The sequence below is a fragment of the Protomyctophum bolini genome, assembly GCF_963924005.1.
Source record: "Protomyctophum bolini genome assembly, chromosome: 7".
Taxonomy (NCBI): Eukaryota; Metazoa; Chordata; class Actinopteri; order Myctophiformes; family Myctophidae; genus Protomyctophum; species Protomyctophum bolini.
Window position 1 is genome coordinate 11,276,440 of NC_137868.1, and position 20,388 is coordinate 11,296,827.

A 20,388-nucleotide genomic window follows, 5' to 3' on the forward strand; every position below is an offset into this window, starting at 1 on the left:
GCTGTCTTCTTCTATTCAGCTGTGAAATTATAATCACCGTCCTCAAATCCCCAATCACTGAAATCGTCGTGTTGGAACATGTCGACAATAGTCTTGTTGTTGACATGTCATGACATGTCTCTCATAAAACGTAAATGGACGCCAATGTGTAGAACCTCATACACTATTATGGTGTTTTACTATTAAAATGTAATAGTTAGCATAGTCTGGGGCGATCACATTCACAATACATTTAGAGCTTAGTCACAGCAGTGCTGAAAAGTAGCTTGCCTTGGTTATGTTAAATCTTTGGTAAAGGGCCTACTTTACTTTGCAGATGGCTGACACTGACACAGTCACCTTTATTGATCTGTTTTCGAAGACCTGAGCCATGATTCATGCTATAAGGATACCAGTTGCAATTCCAATCAAAGTGTCATGAATTGATCATGAGCACTGAGACTTGTGAGCCATCATGCCCAATGATTCATGAGAAATGATGACACAAGTTCTTCTTGTACCAGTCAAAGTATCACGAGACTTTCACGCTTGTCATGTAAAATTTATGTTTTACTCCAGTGGTTCTCAATGCTTTCTGGATCAGGGCCCATTTGAAGATCTCAAAAGCGTTCTTTTAACACACACACACACACACACACACACACACACACACACACACACACACCCACCCCCCAATAATGTGTTAAAATATTAATGTTATATTATTCATTAAAATCTTAATGTTTTTCCAATTATTTGGGGGTCCACTTGCAGTATCCGTGTTTTACTTTTATTCAGAATGTCCATGTCCTACAGCCAGACAGAAACAGTGTTTTATTCAGAATGTCTATGTCCTACAGCCAGACAGAAACAGTGTTTTATTCAGAATGTCTATGTCCTACAGCCAGACGGTGGACTTGTTGATGCAGGAGTCCGGCTGCAGACTGGAGCATCCTTCAGCCACAAAGTTCCGGAATCATGTCATGGAAGGAGAGTGGGACAAGGTTATTCAAGTCATCTTAACTTGCGTGCACACACGCACACACACATCCATAACCCTATACTACATCTATAATCCCAGGCAGAGAGGGGGTATATGGGTTTTATGTTACAAAAACACCTTTGGTTGGTGTATAATTCACTGTGCTCCCAATCTCTGTCACTCTTATTCAAGTTATTTATAGATTAATTATAACAGTGTAACCTGCCTTAATTTATTTTTAATTAAAATACTTATTTTTTTCCATTTAGGCTGAGAGTGACCTGAATGAGCTGAAAGCATTGATGCATTCACCGAGCGCCATCGTGGTAAGTGGAAGGACTGTAAGCCTTGAAATGCTGAAGATTATGTCAATTATTGTAAAAAATAAAAATTCAGGAATTCAACCACATCATTATGTGGTTGAAAAACATCCCAGTACACATGTAGCAGAGTAGCCCTGCCTATAGCCCAGGAGCAGTGGTGTGTTCTACCGTGTTACGCTACGTACATAGTATACCGTCCGATTTTTGTTGTTGAAAGAAATCAAATCGTATCCAGTAACCATCCGAGGAAGCGTATCTGATATTAGCTTGGGTCCCAGCCTTACTCATCTCCAGGAGGAGGGGCTGGGGCAGCAAGAATGTTAACTTCAGTTCCAATAGCATTTTTCATGTGATAATGTGGTGTCTGAGGTGAAGGCGTATGTGTGACTATTGTCTTGAGGTGAATACCAGAAAGCTCGCCTCAAAACACAGTCGCCTCGGGCGTACAGCCGGCGTAACGGTAGAACGGTCTCTGCCTGGTATTCCTAAATGTAACCTCAGTAAACTAAAGGTTAGGTTAGGTTTAACAAACGGTTAAACCTAACCTTATTCCTAACCTTAACCACTGTAAAACAGTGCAAAAACCTAACCCTATTCCTAAACTTAACCCTGGTAAAACTATTCCTAACCCTAAACTTATTTCGAACCTTATTCTCAGTAAAAACTAATACAAGAATACATGACGGCGTGAGCGTGTTTTACGAGTGCCATGTGTGGGAGGGAATAATTATAATATACCGGTAAGAAATATGTTTTTTTTTCATTGATTAAGTTAGATTGCGCTCTATGAATAGCTCTCGGTTGCTAGGCGATCGACCAAACAGTAAATTAACTAGAAGTTCATAATCGTTTCCATGTTGCAAGAATAGCAGATCGCTATTTCTGCTGTTTTATAAAAGTATAAATTAAAATTATTACATTTGTCAGTAATTTCTTTGTATATTTAAGTTATTTGTCATATCTGACCTGTGCCAGATTTGATTATGAAGCCTAAAAGGCATTCATATGTTCCAATGTTCAATTCCCAAAACACAATTAAATCGTTAATCGCAATTATTTTCAAGACATAATATTGTCCACACACACACACACACACACACACACACACACGCACAATATCATGACGGCTTCCGTGTTTGCCATCGTTCATCCTTTTGTACTTCTCAACTTTTAACTCGCTGAAGCGTATGAAGTTCCTGCTGCTGCAGCAGAAGTACCTGGAGTACCTGGAGGACGGCAAGGTCCTGGAAGCTCTGCAGGTCCTCCGAGCTGAACTCACTCCTCTCAAGTACAACACGGAGCGCATCCACATCCTGAGCGGGTAAACCAGTGCAAACCCAGAGCCTGATGCAAAGTCTTTAAAGTTGACATGAAGTTAAAAATGCCATGTTAACTCCTTCTAAAATGCATTTCCATCCACGTTCTGTGCCTGCATTTTAACAAAATAAGTCCACAGAAATCTATAGTCGTTTCGAGATTTGTTTTTGCTTAGGACATGCATTATGTAATCTTGAATCAACCAATTTCAACCAATGATAATCATGACATGAAATCAATCTTCAACTGTTATTCTCCATGTTGGTTATGATATACTCACTTTTTCAGCAATTCAATCAAATTCTGCCAATGTCATAATAACATTGCCGTCCTACCCTGTTTCACCTGGAAATCTGTCATGATACGGAATTGAGTTGCTCTCAAAATTCCATTTTATTAGTTGAATTTCCATTTCAATACCTTTCTATATTGATAGATTTTTTTAAGAAGTTATATTTTTCTGATGTTATATCCTTTTCTGGATGAGGTCCCGCTTCGAAATCTTGAAAGCGTTCGCAGACTACCCGACTGTTTTAAGCGGATGTTATTCGGTATCACAATTTTATTTTTTATTTATTTATTATTATTATTTTTAGTGTTTTGCCAATTATTTGCTGGCTCACTTTACTTGTTTGGGAATTGCCACCATAAAGGTGGCCTTACACTAGCTGATAATCAGGCATTTTTGACGCTCGGGGGGTGCCCGACTCAATCGATCTGCTCGGGGCCGCTCAAAGCGCGATCGGGAGTGGGATATCAAGAATGTTTGATATTTGCTCTGCCCCGCTCCGATTATCCTGTAATGTGTGGTGTTTATTTCAGATTGGAAATAATCGGCTAGTGTAAGGCCACCTTAAGCCTACAGTATATCTACATGTGGTTGTCTAATGTCAACAACAAAGACCTTGACTGACCTCCTAAGCTGGCCAATGTTGTTGTACATTAGCAGTAGGTCTGGGCTGTTGTTTTATCAGAGTGTTAGTGACTAAAGAGGTTGTCATGTCATCTCCTTGGAAGGTACCTCATGTGCAGCCACGCAGAGGACCTGCGAGCCAAAGCAGAATGGGAAGGCAAAGGAACCATGTCCCGTACAAAGCTCCTAGACAAGTTACAAAGTGAGTATAGTTTTATATGCATGGATAATAAAGCTCTTATTTTTATGTCATTCTACGTGCTTTGACTGTGTACATAATTTGTTGTTGATAACCCGACTGTCAAAATTATCGCGTTAACGGCGTTAATCAATTGCGTTAAAATATTTTAACGCATGCGCAGTCTTGAACTGCAGTGTTGTCCCTGAACATGTGTGAACGTCAGTCTCTTAACAGTGTCCCACATTTCCATAGTCTTCTCGGCGAAAACCCAGCTGAAACACACCCTAAACAGGCCTTAATTATTAACAAATTAAACGTAATCACACTCTGATGCGCACAGCTCAGAGTCACAACTTTATGATGAGGTGCACGCCGCTCGCACTGATCCAAGACACAAGAACATGTTCCGACCCAAAAACACTGAGGTAAACTTGATGTTTGATTAAACACAACGTGCCACGCTGCCACCGAAAACTAGCTTTCCATAGCTTATTATTTTTGCGTCGAGGAGCGCTGTGTAATGTCGCCTCCGCCAACAAAACACAGCTCTCAAGTTATTGAAATGAAGCCTGACTTGTGCTTCGTTGTACGATGTGTTGCATGCTGAGAATGGTTGATCTGCAAGCTCACAGCGTGTCGCATCCGGAACGCATTGTGAGCTTGTAGATCGGCTATTTGTAGGTACGCGTGAATATGCAGGATGTGAGACGTTTAGAAACTTTTGCCTTCACAATAAAAACATTTCAGTTGAAAATAACTATTATTACAGTATCAGCATGTATGGGCATATTTCATATAGCCCATATATGACGAGACAGAAGCAAAGTGGAAAAGGATTAGGCCTACTGTTTCGGTGGCATTTCACATTGCAAAAGGGTGAAGGAACAGTGGGCACCTAAACATTGTGGGCACCTCATTGTTAAATTGGCTTTCCCCCCCCTCCAATGTAAAATAAATAAATAAGGAATTATTTTGTATAATGGTAATGAACATATTGTAAAAGTTGTCACTTTATTAATCCCAAAGGGATTTATTTTAATTTGTTTTAGTTTGCTTCTTTTTTTTTTATAAAACATATTTGAAGAATTTATTTTACCAAAAACAATCAAACAACCCTACTCTGTGGTTCTATGGACTTTTGACAATAACTCGCAGCAACGTGTGTGTGTGTGTGTGTGTGTGTGTGTATATATATATATATATATATATATATATATATATACCGGTGTGTGTGTGTGTGTGTATATATATATATAAATAACTAATTAGTTTGAATGCTGATTAATCATGATTAATTAATTTTGAAGCTGTGATTAATCTGATTAAAACTTTTAATCATTGGACAGCCCTAAATAATAGTAGTTACAATTACATGGTACATGCCGATCTACAAGCTGACAACGAAGAGTGCATATACTGAGTGTTATACTTTAGCTAGCAGATCTACAAGCTGTGCTACGAGCTTGTAGATCTGCTATTTTTTTTTAATCGTGAAAATGTGCCACAAATCTTTGAATATATATTCTTTCAGAGCAAACTTTTTTTTTTAACTCAAATCTTTGCTTCTGGTGGAGTCCCTGGAACAACATATTTTCAGATGGGGGTGTCCGTGGCCAAATACAGATAATTCTGGGGGTCCTTGACATGAAAAGGGTTGAACACCACTGTCATAGAAACATGGGTTTTTCAGAAAACTGACTTTGTAGAATCGTCTTCAGGTCTAAATGGGCTAGTCTGATCCAGTCTGAATGTGACCCTTGGCTTGTCTGTCCAGCATACCTGCCCCCGTCCGTGATGCTGCCGCCTCGCAGGCTGCAGACTCTACTGAGACAGGCGGTGGAGCTGCAGCGAGAGCGCTGCCTCTACCACAACACCAAGCTGGACAGTGGCCTGGACTCTGTGTCTCTCCTGTTGGATCACGCCTGCAGCCGGTAAAGACCTCACTCATTCCCCAGGCCCACACCCTCCCTCTCTCTCTCCTCTCTTGGCTTCCTTTACAATCTGTCCATATTTGGCAGTGCGCTGTCATCACCGTTCCCGACCCATCTCTGTACCTCCAATGTCCTTGCCCCTTTTCTTGACAATTATTATTCCCCCCACCAGCTGCGCTCCTGCTGCTCTGTATCATCTATTTTAACTTTGATCGCTGCACTTCACAAGGTTGTTTCAGTGGCTGCATGAATGACAAAGCAGAAACCTTGCCTAGATTGGCCCCTCTCTCACATGGTTGTGTCTTATCTACAGGAAACAGTTCCCCTGCTACACCCAGCAGATCCTCACTGAGCACTGCAACGAGGTGTGGTTCTGCAAGTTCTCCAACGATGGCACCAAGCTGGCAACGGGATCCAAAGACACCACAGTCATCATTTGGCATGTTGACACGGTTAGCAACACTTCCGTTACCATTCGTATGACCCAAAGTAAATATCGCCAGCTCTGTGGCCTTGCGGTTAGAGTGTCCGTGGCCGGGATCATTCCAAAGACTAAAAATGGGACCCAATGCCTCCCTGCTTGGCACTCAGCATCACAGGTTGATTGGGGGTAAGTCCCTGCACATGCTAGCGTCATGTCCAGGAGGTGTACTTGTACATCAAGCTGCAGAAACTGCCCTATGGGCCTCAGGGCGCAGCAAGGCTTACTACTACTAAAGTAAATATCAATGTTAAGTGCCAGATTGTCTCGGTAAAGTACATGATAAGACCTGATTGACCGATATCACTGGTTTTCCCATTGACTGGACAGGAAACCCACCAGCTGAAGCTGATGAAGACTCTGGAGGGTCACGCCTACGGTGTTTCATACCTGGCATGGAGCCCGGACGACGCATATCTGATCGCTTGCGGCCCCGACGACTGCTCTGAGCTGTGGCTGTGGAATGTGCAGGTAACCCTATAGCCACCATAGACTCTGACAGTGGGTTGAAACTAATACTTTTCTGCTTGCAATGATGTAAATTGCGCTCTGGTTTCATCTCCCACCCCCTGCGTCTCTTGTCTCCGCCGACCCAGACGGGGGAGTTGCGGACAAAGATGAGCCAGTCTCACGAGGACAGCCTGACCAGCGTGGCCTGGAACCCAGATGGCAAGCGCTTCGTCACGGGTGGCCAGAGAGGCCAATTCTACCAGTGTGTGAGTAGTTAATCAGCTCTGAGGCCCAGATAGTGTATTTGTTCTGTAATGTCTATGACAACGTATATCATTAGGTTCCCAAGTTGCATCGTTCCCAAGTAGGCCGGTGGCCGACTGCGACGGACACGTACAGGTCTAGTGATCCCAAAGAACCAAACCAAAGTTGGGCAGGTGTTGAGTGATGATCAGTACACTGAGGGCTCTAATTGACTTGTTGTTTCATTGTAGCAAAGACTGAGGAAGAGCGTTTAGCTCGAAACATCACAGCCACATTTTCTGCAATAAAGCATCTGTCATATTGGAGCCCTCAGTGTGCCAGCGTTTTTATAGACGGTATGCGCGAGACATCATCATACCCGGAAGTTATGCGGGCTACGCCTACTGAGTGTCAAAAACATACTTCCTGGCCTTGACAGCCCATACATCCGAACAGAAAAGTCTGATTTGGGCAGGACCAGTCTGATTAAACAACGTTAAACTCACTCTGACACTGGATTTGCCACTCACTTTATGCATGCACACATATATATATATATATATATATATATATATATATGAACCTTTATTGAGAAAAGGATATCCCCTTGAGATGTATCATCTCGTTTTCGAGGGGGTCCAGCAACATACAGCAAATACAGAACAATACAAGAAGTACATTCATACATACATAATCGAGGACAAAACAAACAACAAAGCTCTCCTAAAACTAGCCGCTCCCACCCCACCTAATCACCCGCAACATAGTATCAATAAATCAATATAGTCATGTAATGATACAAGTATGTAAAGATGATGAACATACAAAGGAAGCCAAACAACAGGCCGAGCACTATAACAGACGATATCCTGCATTAACAACATTGTTGATGAATACACAGAGTACAGACATGCACATGCACCTTAGTTGTTAAATGACAGCAGGTTGAGGTATAGTAAATTCACAGCATGATGTAAGAGACAGAGAACAATCAGAGGCATTTAAAAACAGGAGCATGGTGTTTGAAGATGAGTAATGATAGACACTGAGGGAACTGGGGAGATTGTTCCAGTCGACAGGAGCTTTAAATTTAAAAGCACGTCGACCAACTTATTTTCTGATGTTGGTGGGGACTATAAGGTCTAGGTTGTATGGTGAGCTGAAGGGACGTAGATATTGTTTTAGATATTCCGGGTAATTGAAGTATATGCATTTAAAGATAAATGGTAGCCAGTGAGAGTGTCTTCGAGCTTTTGGTGTTAGCCAGTTGAGGGACATTGTACAATGGGTCATATAGGGACACCTCAGTATAAATCTACAGAGATTGTTATATGTTACGTTGAGGGGATAGAGGTGTATGTCGGAGGTATTTTGGTAAACAATGTCAGCATAGTCTAATATTGGGAGAATTAGTTGTGAGATGATTCTTTTCCTGACCTATGCTCTATATATGATGATTCAAACTGATAATAATGTAGATAAGTGTTTTGAGTGGTCCTTTTTTTCTTCTTTTTTTTTGCCCTGTTGCCCAGGACTTGGACGGCAACCTCCTGGACTCGTGGGAGGGAGTACGAGTCCAGTGTCTGTGGTGTTTGAGTGATTCCAGGACCGTGCTGGCGTCAGACACACACCAGAGAATCCGCGGCTACAACTTTGAGGACCTCACGGACAGAAACATGTGAGGCAATCGCACGGCTGCAACCAACGCTAAATATGACCGCCTGATTATGATTAGAGGCAGTAATAAGCGCAAGCATGTGTGCGTCTTCCAGTTTGACACTGTGTCGTGTGCCATTACAGAGTGCAGGAGGATCATCCCATTATGTCTTTCACCGTCTCAAAGAACGGAAGGTTGGCTCTGCTGAATGTCGCTACTCAGGTGAGCAGCTTGTACAGTATGTGCTTTACGTCTTATCACGTATGGTGCTGGTTCTCAATGTGGGGTCCTGGTGACTCCTTCCACCCTGTGGAACTCTCTTCCAGTAAACACTGGACTCTTGAAAAGACACTTATTCTCTATGGCATATACTGTAGTTGTTGATTGTTTGTTGGTACATTTTGTAAAGCGTCCATGGGTTCATGCTATATCAATTCAAGCTATTATAATTATTTTGGTACTTTGGTGGACACGTCCCAAACGTGTGGATCTGGGGAAACTATTAACTTGTGTGCTTATTTTAGGGAGTGCACTTGTGGGATCTGCAGGACCGTGTTCTGGTGAGAAAGTATCAGGGAGTAACACAGGGCTTCTACACCATCCACTCCTGCTTTGGAGGACACAATGAAGACTTCATCGCCAGCGGGAGTGAAGGCAAGGCCTCCGCATGGGGAGCTTTCTATTAACCACTTGCTATCACTCTTAATTAAGAGTTCTATATAGTTAGGATTATACACACTCGAGTTGGCTATGATTTTGCCTCGGGTATTGTTTCTTGTACTGTCACCTTAGTAATACAAATACATTCTTTCACTGCTGCTACAATTTCCGTAATGCTGCAAATAATTAAATCAATAATGAATCCTCTAGCTTTAGAGACGCCACAGAGCAAGCACTGAGTGATAACGGGGCCGGATTAACACTTTAAAAGAAACTGACCATCAGCCACCTGAACAATGTCCAATCATGGAGCCAAATAAATAAATTAGCACAATTATAGCAGGCAAGCAAATCAACACTAAAGGTGGTTGCACACTGGACGCGTTTCTCGGAAAATCGATGGAGAAACGCCGCTAGAAATCCAAAAAACACGCTCTGTGTGCAGGGACCTTTTAAAGGTCCATTTTGACTCCCTTTACGTAGTAAAATCAATGTCTCTGTTTCAAACAATGCATCCGTGTCACTCTGCTCACTAGTGTGTCCTTCATGTTGGCATGGTTGTAATGTTAAGCAATACATCCACTAGAGTGCAGTGCAGAGACGAAAGGTTTCTGACAACAAACATAGTGAGTGACCGTTGGAGTACTGTAGGTCATAATACCGCTGTAATAACTGTCCCTTTGCCAGGGTGAAGTGATATCATAATGTTGTTGCGTTAGCTGTTGGCAGAAACCTCTTCTCTCTATATACTAACATTTTGTGGGTTTTTTCTCAAGTTAGCGCCCTACTTGGACATACTACAGTGTTACACAAAAGCATCAAAAGTAGCAGTTCTGAAAGGAGATATGAGATTTCCACCTGCCAGAGACAATTATGTGAAACGTTACGCTTAATTCTTCTGATGACAACAGTAATGATGTTGTGGCAGTGAGCGCAACATCCAGCTAGTTGCCATTTAGAAGTAACTCCAAGTGTCTTAACCGATTAAACCCTAATATTCTGTTGAACCGGTGTAGCGATCCCCAAAGGCTCTATAATTGGTGTGCTTTGCAAGACAATTTGGTTTACAAATCACATTATAAATAGTGATCCAGCAAGAGGAACTTCTGTTTCCCTTTAAGCTATTTAGCAAGTTCCCAAGTAGGCCGGTGGCCGACTGCGACGGGCACGTAGTTAAATAAAAGAAGAAACTGTAATATTGAAATATTCTAATTTCAACAAAGAAATTGTAATATTGAGATATTCTAAAACCATTTCACCAAAGAAACATCAATGTTAAAATATTATGGGTAGATAACCCATTGGTATTTGGGTTAACTGCATAATGACATGACACCAGTGAGGTCTATGCAGTACGTATAGGGACCCTCAGGGTTCCTTGTTTTACAGTTCTGTGTGGCGCTGATGGCCCTTTTCGTAACCCAGAACATTTTAGAACCTTAAACTTTGCACTACCTGTGAAATTCACAGGTTTCTTTTCTTCTTTACGTTTCCAACGTAATCAGAACGACACCTGAAGGTGGAAGAGAAATCATCCAAAAAAAACGTGAATTGTGGGCTTGTAGATCAGTTCTTTTCACTATTATTTGAAATTGAGCCGTGTAGCGTGTGGAAACAACTCCAGAACCCTGTGATATAGGTTTCGCGGTGTGAAATGAGACACCAGAGCTACGGCCACGGCCACCGGTCAACACCAAACTCATTATCTCACCCTCCTCCTGCAGATCACAAAGTGTACATCTGGCACAGGCGCAGTGAGCTGCCCATCGCGGAGCTGACGGGACACACCCGCACAGTCAACTGTGTGAGCTGGAACCCTGTGCTGCCGGGCCTGCTGGCCAGCGCCTCAGATGACGGCACCATCCGCATCTGGGGGCCTGCCCCGTTCCTGGATGTCCAGGACGCAGAGGGACTAAATGGTATTGACACAAATGACTGTGGTGTGATTGGCCTGCAAGAGCTCGACCCGTTAATATAAGACCTGAGAGGCCGATTCCACAAATGCCTTCTAAATCAGTAGTTCTCACTTCACACCTTCAAGTATAGCTTGTATAGCAAGTATGTCTGATATTTTTGACTAGCCGACGCAAAGAAAATCGAAGATTACGCCGATACTACAAATGCAGATTCTACAAATGCCTTCTAAACCAGTAGTTGTCACAATTTTTCATGGATCCTTGGATTTTAGTTTAACAAAATCTAAATTATTCTAAAGTTTTCTTCAAGTTTTCACATTCTCAAAAATAGCAGATATACAAGCTGAACCACTGTTCTTCTAAATCCTACGAGGTTTTTGAAGAAAAAAAAAAGTCCAGAAAGGCAAAGCGATTGATCATAAACCAGCTCCGCTGTTCTTCACACAGCAGCTGGTAAAAATCGTATGTTGCTATATAATACAGTATACAGCTCAAATCTATAACACATGCTTTCCTGGTTCTAACGGGCTGCGCTGTTAGAGAACAGCCTTCATTACATAGTATGTGCGTTGTTAACTTTGCAGCCTGGAAATGTGTACTTAAGAACACTGACCCCCTGCTCTCTCCTCCAGAATGTTCCAGCATGGACAGCTGATGGTGACCTCGGGAGCCGAGGTCACTGCATTTCTCAAGTAAAAAAAAAAAGAGAATTGAGACTATAGACTCTGGAATGAATGAAGCAAAGAGAACTTTTTTCAGTTTTGAGAGCTGCTTCCAGGAGGTTGGGCCAGTTGGTGCCATTTGGCTGGGCGCCAAGATGTCAAAACAAGATATCAAGACAAAAAAAAAGAAATCACTTGAATGAAACCACGGCCAACCAGCAGACAGACACCCTTGGGACCTGGCACCTCCAAGCTGTGTAGCTTGCAGTATCTGACAAATGATGTTGCATCTCCACCTGTGTGGACCTATTGTCTCTCACAGAGCTACTCTTAGGACCACCAATGCTCACCTGCCTCCACCTTTTATTATTTATTATCAATGATATTATTTATTCTCATCATTCGTGCATTGAATAGTTATACGCTGTTGAGTGGCAGTGCTTGGTGGAGGGTATTTGTGGCGCGGTTGTTTTAATTAGTTTATTCAGTGCTGCCTCTGAACCGCTCAACTATACTCGTTTGAGGAAGCTGAAAAAAAAGAAGAAAAAAAAGATTCCCCCCCCCCCACCCACACCACCTGAAAGTTTTTGAGCAAGATTTTTGCAAACTGAAGGACTTGAAGGAATTTGAACTGATCTAATTGGATCAACTTGGATGTAATACCCACCGAAGAGAATCTTGGAAACACTGTCAGTTTATCCTTTTTCCCCCCCTTTTCTTTTTTACAAGGGAAAAAAAAGTGTGATTTATCTGATAATTTGAGCTTTTTGGTTATGGTTCGGAGGTCTTCTATTTGACCGGTGTGTTGCATAGGAACGCATAGGACTACCTGCTTCATGGCTAAATAGTATTTGATTTATGCTGTGGCGGATACCGTGTTATGTCCTTGCTATACCTATTCAAGCATGTTCAGTGGTTAGCTGCCTTCTAAGATTATATAAGAAAACTGTTTGTTGTGGAAAAGAAGTTTAAATTTGAAAAGGAGTTATTTCTATCCGTTTTACTTGGCTGTTAAACCCCCACCGCTGCATTTCCTCGACCCTGATCGATCTGGTTTCGTGTGTCAACCCGCTGTTGTATCCCCATTAACCTCACTATGAGCCCTATAGCGTCTCTATTCTGGGCATGTAATAAGGCGAAAGTAGTAGATTCACATGCTCACAGTCACTCGCAACACGTCGCAACGCAGGGTCTTGTGAGCTTGTACTGTACATCGGCTGTTTTGGGCAGAGATTTGGGTGGAAAAAAGGAGGGGGGACCAATTGCAGCTCTCCTGGGGGACCCCGGTCAACAAAGCATAGGGTTTACCTCCACATGCTCTTCTTGCCTTCAGTGTGTTTTCCTTCTCACCACATCTCATATTTGTATTGTTATTATGTTCCTGTTTTGTCTTTATTGGTCTTTGGTGAATTGTATTTTTTCCTTTCTTTTATTCTTTTTATTTTTTACAGGTTTTGTGTGTGTTTTTCCTTTTATGTATTCAGATTGATCCTGGCATAAAATGTCTTTTAAAAAGTTTTACTTTGTTCCATGTATCGCCGCGTTTGTTTGTTTCATTATTTAGTTCAGTGGATTTCTTCTGCCATGTAACAGTTAATGGACACATTTTGTACACGCGTGTATCATAGGACTATGATCTCGTACGAATTGTTGTTTTCTGTTGGAGAATCATGCAAATGAACCCTGCCTGATATGATGTTTTTATGTATAATATGTGCTGTATAATTGTATGTTTATGGCATGTATTATGAGACTGTGCACACACACACACACACGACACACAGAACATTACTTCTGCTGTGTCACAGATGCAAACAGGCGTGGTCCTGCCCAAAGGCCCTCCCGCTTAAACCAGCAGGTCGTGTTTAATCTGTTACAGAACATACAGTTCACACCGTAGTGGTACACTATATGTAAGTGGATGTACACACAGACACACTCACTCAACAACACATGACAATATAAATCAAACACTAAAAGCAATCACAGATGTGGTGTTCTGTAGGTTCTGCTTATACAGGTTTAATATTTTTTATTTTTCATTTGTTTACTTATAAGTATTTTTTGGGGGCTTCTTGTGTTCCCCTTTCCTTGCTATAAGTTGGCTTGGCAAAAACAAGAAGCCAATTTGTTTGCAACGAGGTTCGCAAGAATCCCTTTTCTTTTCTTTTTTCTTTTGCATTTAAATGTGTTATTACAAAAAAAGTGATTGTACTGTTCTGTATTGTGTAGGAGAAGTGTTATGTATGCATATTTTAAGTAAAGCATTCAGGGGTTTAAAACGGCGATGGTTTGATTCTTGTGTATGGAAGTATTTTATTATTTACATTGTAGCCATTTAGCTGACAATTTTATCCAGAGCAACTGCAGATCACCTACATTGCAAGAAACCAATATTAACATACCGTCTGAAATATTTAGAAAAATCTAGAATACAGGGCTGCCTCTCTCACCCTTCTCACACAATTTTAACCTTTTACCATGTTATTTTCTACTCTCAGAACATTTTCCAGTGACGCAGTTCTATTCTGCCTCTGATTTACTGGCGAATTAACCAACCCAACGAACATGCTACTTAAAGTATAATGACATTTTGAACATTTGGCCTTATTGGTGGTTAATGGTACCCCAACTTTCAGCAGCTGTCAAAAATTCCCCTAGGGTGTCTGAATAGTCTATGTTGCCAGATTTGCAAGAAAACCAAGTGGCCAGGCACAAATGAAAATAGATCTACAAGCTCACAACGACAGTCACATTGTGATGTTGTACTGTACTGATCTGTTATTTAAAAATATATTAAGAATAAATTGAAATATTTTGAATATTTTAACAAATTACACTATTTTCAGGTGGCTGTCCGTGGACAATTACAGTTATCTGGAGCTTGAGCAGACGTAGAATACGCACATCGACAGGCTGGGTGCTGGGCTAAAAGAAACTTCATGTAGATAGGATGGAGCCCGCACACCACAGGTAAAGGTAAGACATTCTTTATTTAAATGCTGACAACGTTTCGATCTGTTTTGATCTTCATCAGGTCATGTGAACATACACACAAGTTTGTACATTTATAATAAGGGAGTGCCCCCATTATCCAATCAAAAACACCACATTTTGGTGCCCCTCCCATCACTACAGGTGTGACACGTCATGCACCCCTGAGTGGGTGGGGACCCAGACATATTGAAGTGAATATAGTCTGTTCAGAATTTGAACATACATGTATGTGAAGCTCCAGATGCAACGCGACGCATTGAGAGCAAAAATGAGAACCAAATGAGAGCTTGTAAAACCAAATGTATGGCTATATCGGGATCTGATGAAGACAGGCAACATATTCAGCTTGCTTCCCTTACAGTGAAGCATTGTGACAATTATACATTATCTTGGAGCCATCTTCACTGCTGATGGAAATGCCCCAAACTCACTTGCCCTACATGTAAAGGAGAAGACAAAGCACCTAAACAAACTGATTATCTTCCTGTCCACCAACTATGATGCTCCATTCTGTGTAAAACGTAAGGTTTTTGACTGAGGCTGCTTTCTCATCAGCTATATTGTATGGGTGTGACCGTGTGAGGCTTGGTTGAAAATCCCCTACTTGGGGTAAGGGTTACTACCCCTAACTTAACCTGTAGGACTGCCTTCAGTGCAAGCTTTGGTGAGAGAAAAGCAAGCCAGGTTCTTCACCAACATACAGCAGCGGAATGGCATGCTTGATGACCCCTTGTGGTATGTTCTTCAATTGCTGAAAAAGGAGAACCAAGTCATGTATTCTCATTTATCTGAGATAATGGAAAAACAAGATCATATTGAGAGTGACCGAAGGGACATGATTCATAAATTACAATCCAAAGAGAGAACAAGAAATAAGACATACCAAGCCATCAACCCAGATCTATGTATTCACCAACTCTATACCAGCACTAGCAGTACACCTTACATTGAGGACTATTTGAGGATAACCTTTACACGGTTTCGGTTGTCCGCTCATAGACTGCGTGTGGAAATGGGAAGATGGAGCCTTCATCATACCACCTGAACCTGAATCTTGTTTTTCCATTATCTCAGATAAATGAGAATACATGACTTGGTTCTCCTTTTTCAGCAATTGAAGAACATACCACAAGGGGTCATCAAGCATGCCATTCCGCTGCTGTATGTTGGTGAAGAACCTGGCTTGCTTTTCTCTCACCAAAGCTTGCACTGAAGGCAGTCCTGCTTCTAACAGGCAGGTTAAGTTAGGGGTAGTAACCCTTACCCCAAGTAGGGATTTCACTCCAGACAGAGGGGATTTTCAACCAAGCCTCACACGGTCACACCCATACAATATAGCTGATGAGAAAGCACCCTCAGTCAAAAACCTTACGTTTTACACAGAATGGAGAAGGGGATTTTCAACCAAGCCTCACACGGTCACACCCATACAATATAGCTGATGAGAAAGCAGCCTCAGTCAAAAACCTTACGTTTTACACAGAATGGAGCATCATAGTTGGTGGACAGGAAGATAATCAGTTTGTTTAGGTGCTTTGTCTTCTCCTTTACATGTAGGGCAAGTGAGTTTGGGGCATTTCCATCAGCAGTCCAAGATAATGTATAACTGTCACAATGCTTCACTGTAAGGGAAGCAAGCTGAATAGGTTGCCTGTCTTCATCAGATCCCGATATAGCCATACATTTGGTTTTACAAGCTTTCATTTGGTTCTACAAGATCTCAATGCGTTGCAACACATTGAGAGCTATTTTCAAATGGCCGAAATGTATAGGGTTGAAGTGGTTAATGTATGTTTTCTAATCACCACCACAAAATCGCCACTAGTAACTAAAGTTTTCAAAATAATTGTAGTGAAGTGAAAGTACAAATTTTGGCTCCGAGATGTAGTGGAGTAGAAGTAAAAGTACTGGAAATTGGAAATACTCAAGTAAAGTACAAATACCTCATACCACATTTTCAAGGGGGTGTGAACTCCAGCAGGAGACAATGACGTGCTATAATAAGCTATAAAGCCTCTCATACAGGAATACCTCAAATCACACAACACGACTATCTTGACCGCTTCAGAACTTTCTTCTCAGTTCGTTCCCACTTTGTTGGACAAAGCTGAATTTTGCAGCAAACAGGTTAGTTTGCGTTCAATATAAATCAGCTATTTTATTTATATTTTGTACTTCATAGGCTATTTGCATTCATTCAATGCATTTACTTAGTGACTGCAAATGTTGTTATTTGTTTCAAAAAGATTTATACCAAGGTAGTTTTGCCTACACACTTAGATTTTAGACTGTGTAGATTTTATTTTATTTAAATATATGTATATATATCCTTATCCTATAATGTCCCATGGGGTCCGTTTGTAAGCCTTTCATTCTATTTCAGGACAAAAACAGCACGAAGAAACAGCACAAACAATATATAAATAGCCTACATTACACATTTCAGTTTGACTGAATACTTGTTCTTACCACCCGCACTTTCTTAATCCTTGAATTTAAAGATTCCTGCAGGTACCAGCCTGAAATCCAAACATGGAAATGATACCATAATAGCTAATCTTTGGCTACAACAACATACAGAATGACCACATTTTCTAACTACATTTCAAAGTCAAAGTCGTACAATTAGCTACACACGTTATCGCAGTGAAATTTGCCCGCCAGGAACATATAAAACAGCTTTATTAAAAAGCTATATAGAGACATTTATTTAGCGTTTTATTTAGTGTTAGGTAGTTAGTGAGTAATTACAGTTTAGCTTTAGTTTTTATAGTTTTAAAATGTAGTTTATAGTATAGGTGTCGGGAGAAGAGAGGAGAGGAGAAGAGTGGCGTCGAAGCGTTGAGGCGTGTTTGCTCCCTCTGATCACACACACACACACACACACACACACACACACACACACACACACACACACACAGTGTCAGTCAGGAAATCTGTTTAACAAATGCATTCAGTAGGTAGTAAGTATAACCTATAGGTTTGACCGTCTCCATTCAGTTTGTCTCGTTTTCTTGATTCTTGCAGGTCACAACAATACAACAATGGCCATGTTAAAGGGAGAAACCATGACTCTTGTCGATGTAGGGGAAGTCACGACTGTACAGTGGAAACAAGGCTCTGTGTTTGGAATCGGTGGTGACATGACCCAGGACTACCATGAGTGCGCATACAAGTGAGTGGTAGTGACTGAGGAGGCCCAGCTTGGCGTTCTACCATGATGAGTGTACATAAAAATGAGTGGTGCGGTGCTGGATGGGTTATACAAGGGAATCCTAATATAAATGTGCAAAATCTTTGTATTTGCATACGGTTACGGTACGTAAGGTATGTATAGTATGTGCGTGTGAGTGTGCCAGGACCTCCAAAAACATCTGAATCGTGTGAACTGAGCGGTGCAACTAATAACTATATACTTGTATTGTGGTACAGTAGTTACTGTATAGTCTGTACTGAACGTGTTCTGTACTGTGTACGTACAGTACCTCAGTACTCAGAGTACTGTTCTGTAGGCCTACTGTTTACTGTGCTATTGTGATAGTTATAGTGCACAGTGTGAAGCTCAACACATTATCGTTAAAATAATGCCGTACTTCATCATACAAGAGTGTTGCACAAAGGTAATGAAATTAGCCCATCTACAAGTTCACAAATGGCTATTTTCACTATAGCCTGCCCTACACTTTAAATAATAAAAAAAAAAAAAAATAACAAACTGTCTTTCATCCGATAGTGACGATATGCAACACTTTTTTTCTATGGAAATAGCAAAAACTATGGAACAAATAAATAATTTCACCCACAGTTTTACACCTGTAAACCTGTAATCTTTATCTGACCATTGGAGTAATGTGATTACTCCAATGGTCAGATTACTCCAATGGTCATACTCTTAATCAATGTCCTCGAAGTATTATACCTTTTCAAAATTACTCCATACACTCCATATTGCTGAATTTCCTCAGTAGAATACATTGTACACATCAGGGGTGGGCAACTTTGAAGATGGAGAGGGCCACTATAGTTCCACACTCACTCCAGAGGGCAACTATAGTTCCACACTCACTCCAGAGGGCCACTATAGTTCCACACTCACTCCAGAGGGCCACTATAGTTCCACACTCACTCCAGAGGGCAACTATAGTTCCACACTCACTCCAGAGGGCCACTATAGTTCCACACTCACTCCAGAGGGCCACTATAGTTCCACACTCACTCCAGAGGGCCACTATAGTTCCACACTCACTCCAGAGGGCCACAGTTCCACACTCACACCAGAGGGCCACATTGCATAATTACTGTTGTAGCAAAAATAGCCGATCTTCAAGGTCGCACTGCGACACCTTTTGACCTTGTAGATCTTTTAGCTTTTTGCTATTTAAAAAAAAAAAATCAAATGCCTTTCAAATGCCATGATTTCATTATAGTTATGTTAACTTTATGATACAAATACATTGGACATTAAAAAAGACAATGAGATTGTAATACTATACTCATTAAGCTACTAATTATACTGAAGTAATTAATGTGGGCCATGTTTTCATGGCTGGAATTGTAACGGCTGAAATCAATAATACTATTATATCAGTATTCTGATATATATATATTTTTATCCCACGATTTTGTAACCCATTTTCACCCCTGTGTCAATTATCTAATCCTGATCCTGGCCTCTACACACCCTCCGCCAACCTGGGGGAGCAGCGGACTGACCTCATGCTATACATGAGGAGTCCAAGCTGCTTCTTTTCACCTGACAGGGGGGAGTTTCCCTGGTTGGACGTAGCGCGTGGAAGGAACACGTTATTCCAACAAGTTCCTTTCCCCTCCATCAGGCGCCCCAGCTGGCGAGGGGGAGGCAGAGTATTCTGATGTGGCCCTCAGGTTAATATCAGAATATCAGCATTCTGATATTAACCTGAGGGGCCACATTATACATGTAGGTGAAAGTGGGGGCCCCATGTGGCCCATGGGCCGCCAGTTGCCAATGTATGATATATATAATAACATCCTCTTTTTTTTTTTACTACAGAATGCAAGGAGGCTTTAAATTGCCGATTTACATCCAGGTCGGCTTCCAAACACCGCCAAAAAGCCTCAAGGTTGATGGCACTTTTCAGTTCGGAATGAACAACGGAGTCATCTTCCTGGTTCTCCACAACAAGTCCCAGACTCCCTACCAGGTAACGCAGATATTCTACGACCACATATCTTGGAATTGTCTTTTTTTAGCAATTAATTAAAAAAGCTCATGCACCATGGAGAAAACGCATCCGAGAGTTCTGAAAGGCTTTCAGTAGAAGTCAACTTTGTCATATTTCCACTCGCTACAGGGAGGCTCAGCACTGTCAAACAGTAACCTTACTGTACATTCTGTGACTATAATATAGGCCTACTGTATTGTTTTTAAATCTATTGTCCACTTCTGTAACTGACACTACATTTAGCTTTGAGCAACAGTTTATATCAGTTTAACAAAGAGAACGATGCCAGCACTCACATTCTGTTCAACAAATTGTATTTATTCTCAGATGATCCTAATCTTTATCCACCTGATGTATTTTCAGCATCGTTTCATGATGAACCCCACGCAGCAGTTGGTGAGTTATGCAAATGATTTTTTGAAGATGTACAGCAACCAATCGGTAGACCTTTCCTGGATTGCTGGAGATTACCTTCGCGACTTCGAATTTTCT

At 41.4% G+C, this 20,388-nt stretch overlaps 1 protein-coding gene and 1 long non-coding RNA gene across 2 annotated transcripts; both read left to right on the plus strand.

The window, feature by feature from the left end:
* Positions 1-889: 889 nt before the first annotated feature.
* wdr26a (WD repeat domain 26a) lies at positions 890-13,980 on the plus strand. Its single transcript, XM_080769057.1, has 13 exons — positions 890-983; positions 1,231-1,287; positions 2,469-2,605; positions 3,619-3,716; positions 5,470-5,626; positions 5,940-6,078; positions 6,438-6,578; positions 6,704-6,823; positions 8,333-8,478; positions 8,601-8,679; positions 8,982-9,111; positions 10,842-11,036; positions 11,666-13,980. The coding sequence occupies exons 1-13, from the start codon at positions 903-905 to the stop codon at positions 11,686-11,688; spliced, it is 1,503 nt and encodes a 500-aa protein (XP_080625183.1). The 5' UTR covers positions 890-902; the 3' UTR covers positions 11,689-13,980.
* Positions 13,981-17,713: 3,733 nt separating this feature from the next.
* LOC308319172 lies at positions 17,714-20,381 on the plus strand. The gene is made up of 3 exons (XR_013964435.1): positions 17,714-17,867; positions 19,725-19,875; positions 20,260-20,381. It is a non-coding gene; the product is annotated as an uncharacterized lncRNA (long non-coding RNA).
* The last annotated feature ends 7 nt before the right edge of the window (positions 20,382-20,388 follow it).

What these genes read in the sequence shown, in the direction of transcription:
- wdr26a (XM_080769057.1), top strand. Translation starts at nt 903, where the DNA reads ATGCAGGAGTCCGGCTGCAGACTGGAGCATCCTTCAGCCACAAAGTTC. An exon ending in TGTGGCTGTGGAATGTGCAG is followed by an intron (nt 6,579 to 6,703) that starts GTAACCCTATAG and finishes CCGCCGACCCAG; the next exon opens with ACGGGGGAGTTGCGGACAAA. An exon ending in TGCTGAATGTCGCTACTCAG is followed by an intron (nt 8,680 to 8,981) that starts GTGAGCAGCTTG and finishes TGCTTATTTTAG; the next exon opens with GGAGTGCACTTGTGGGATCT.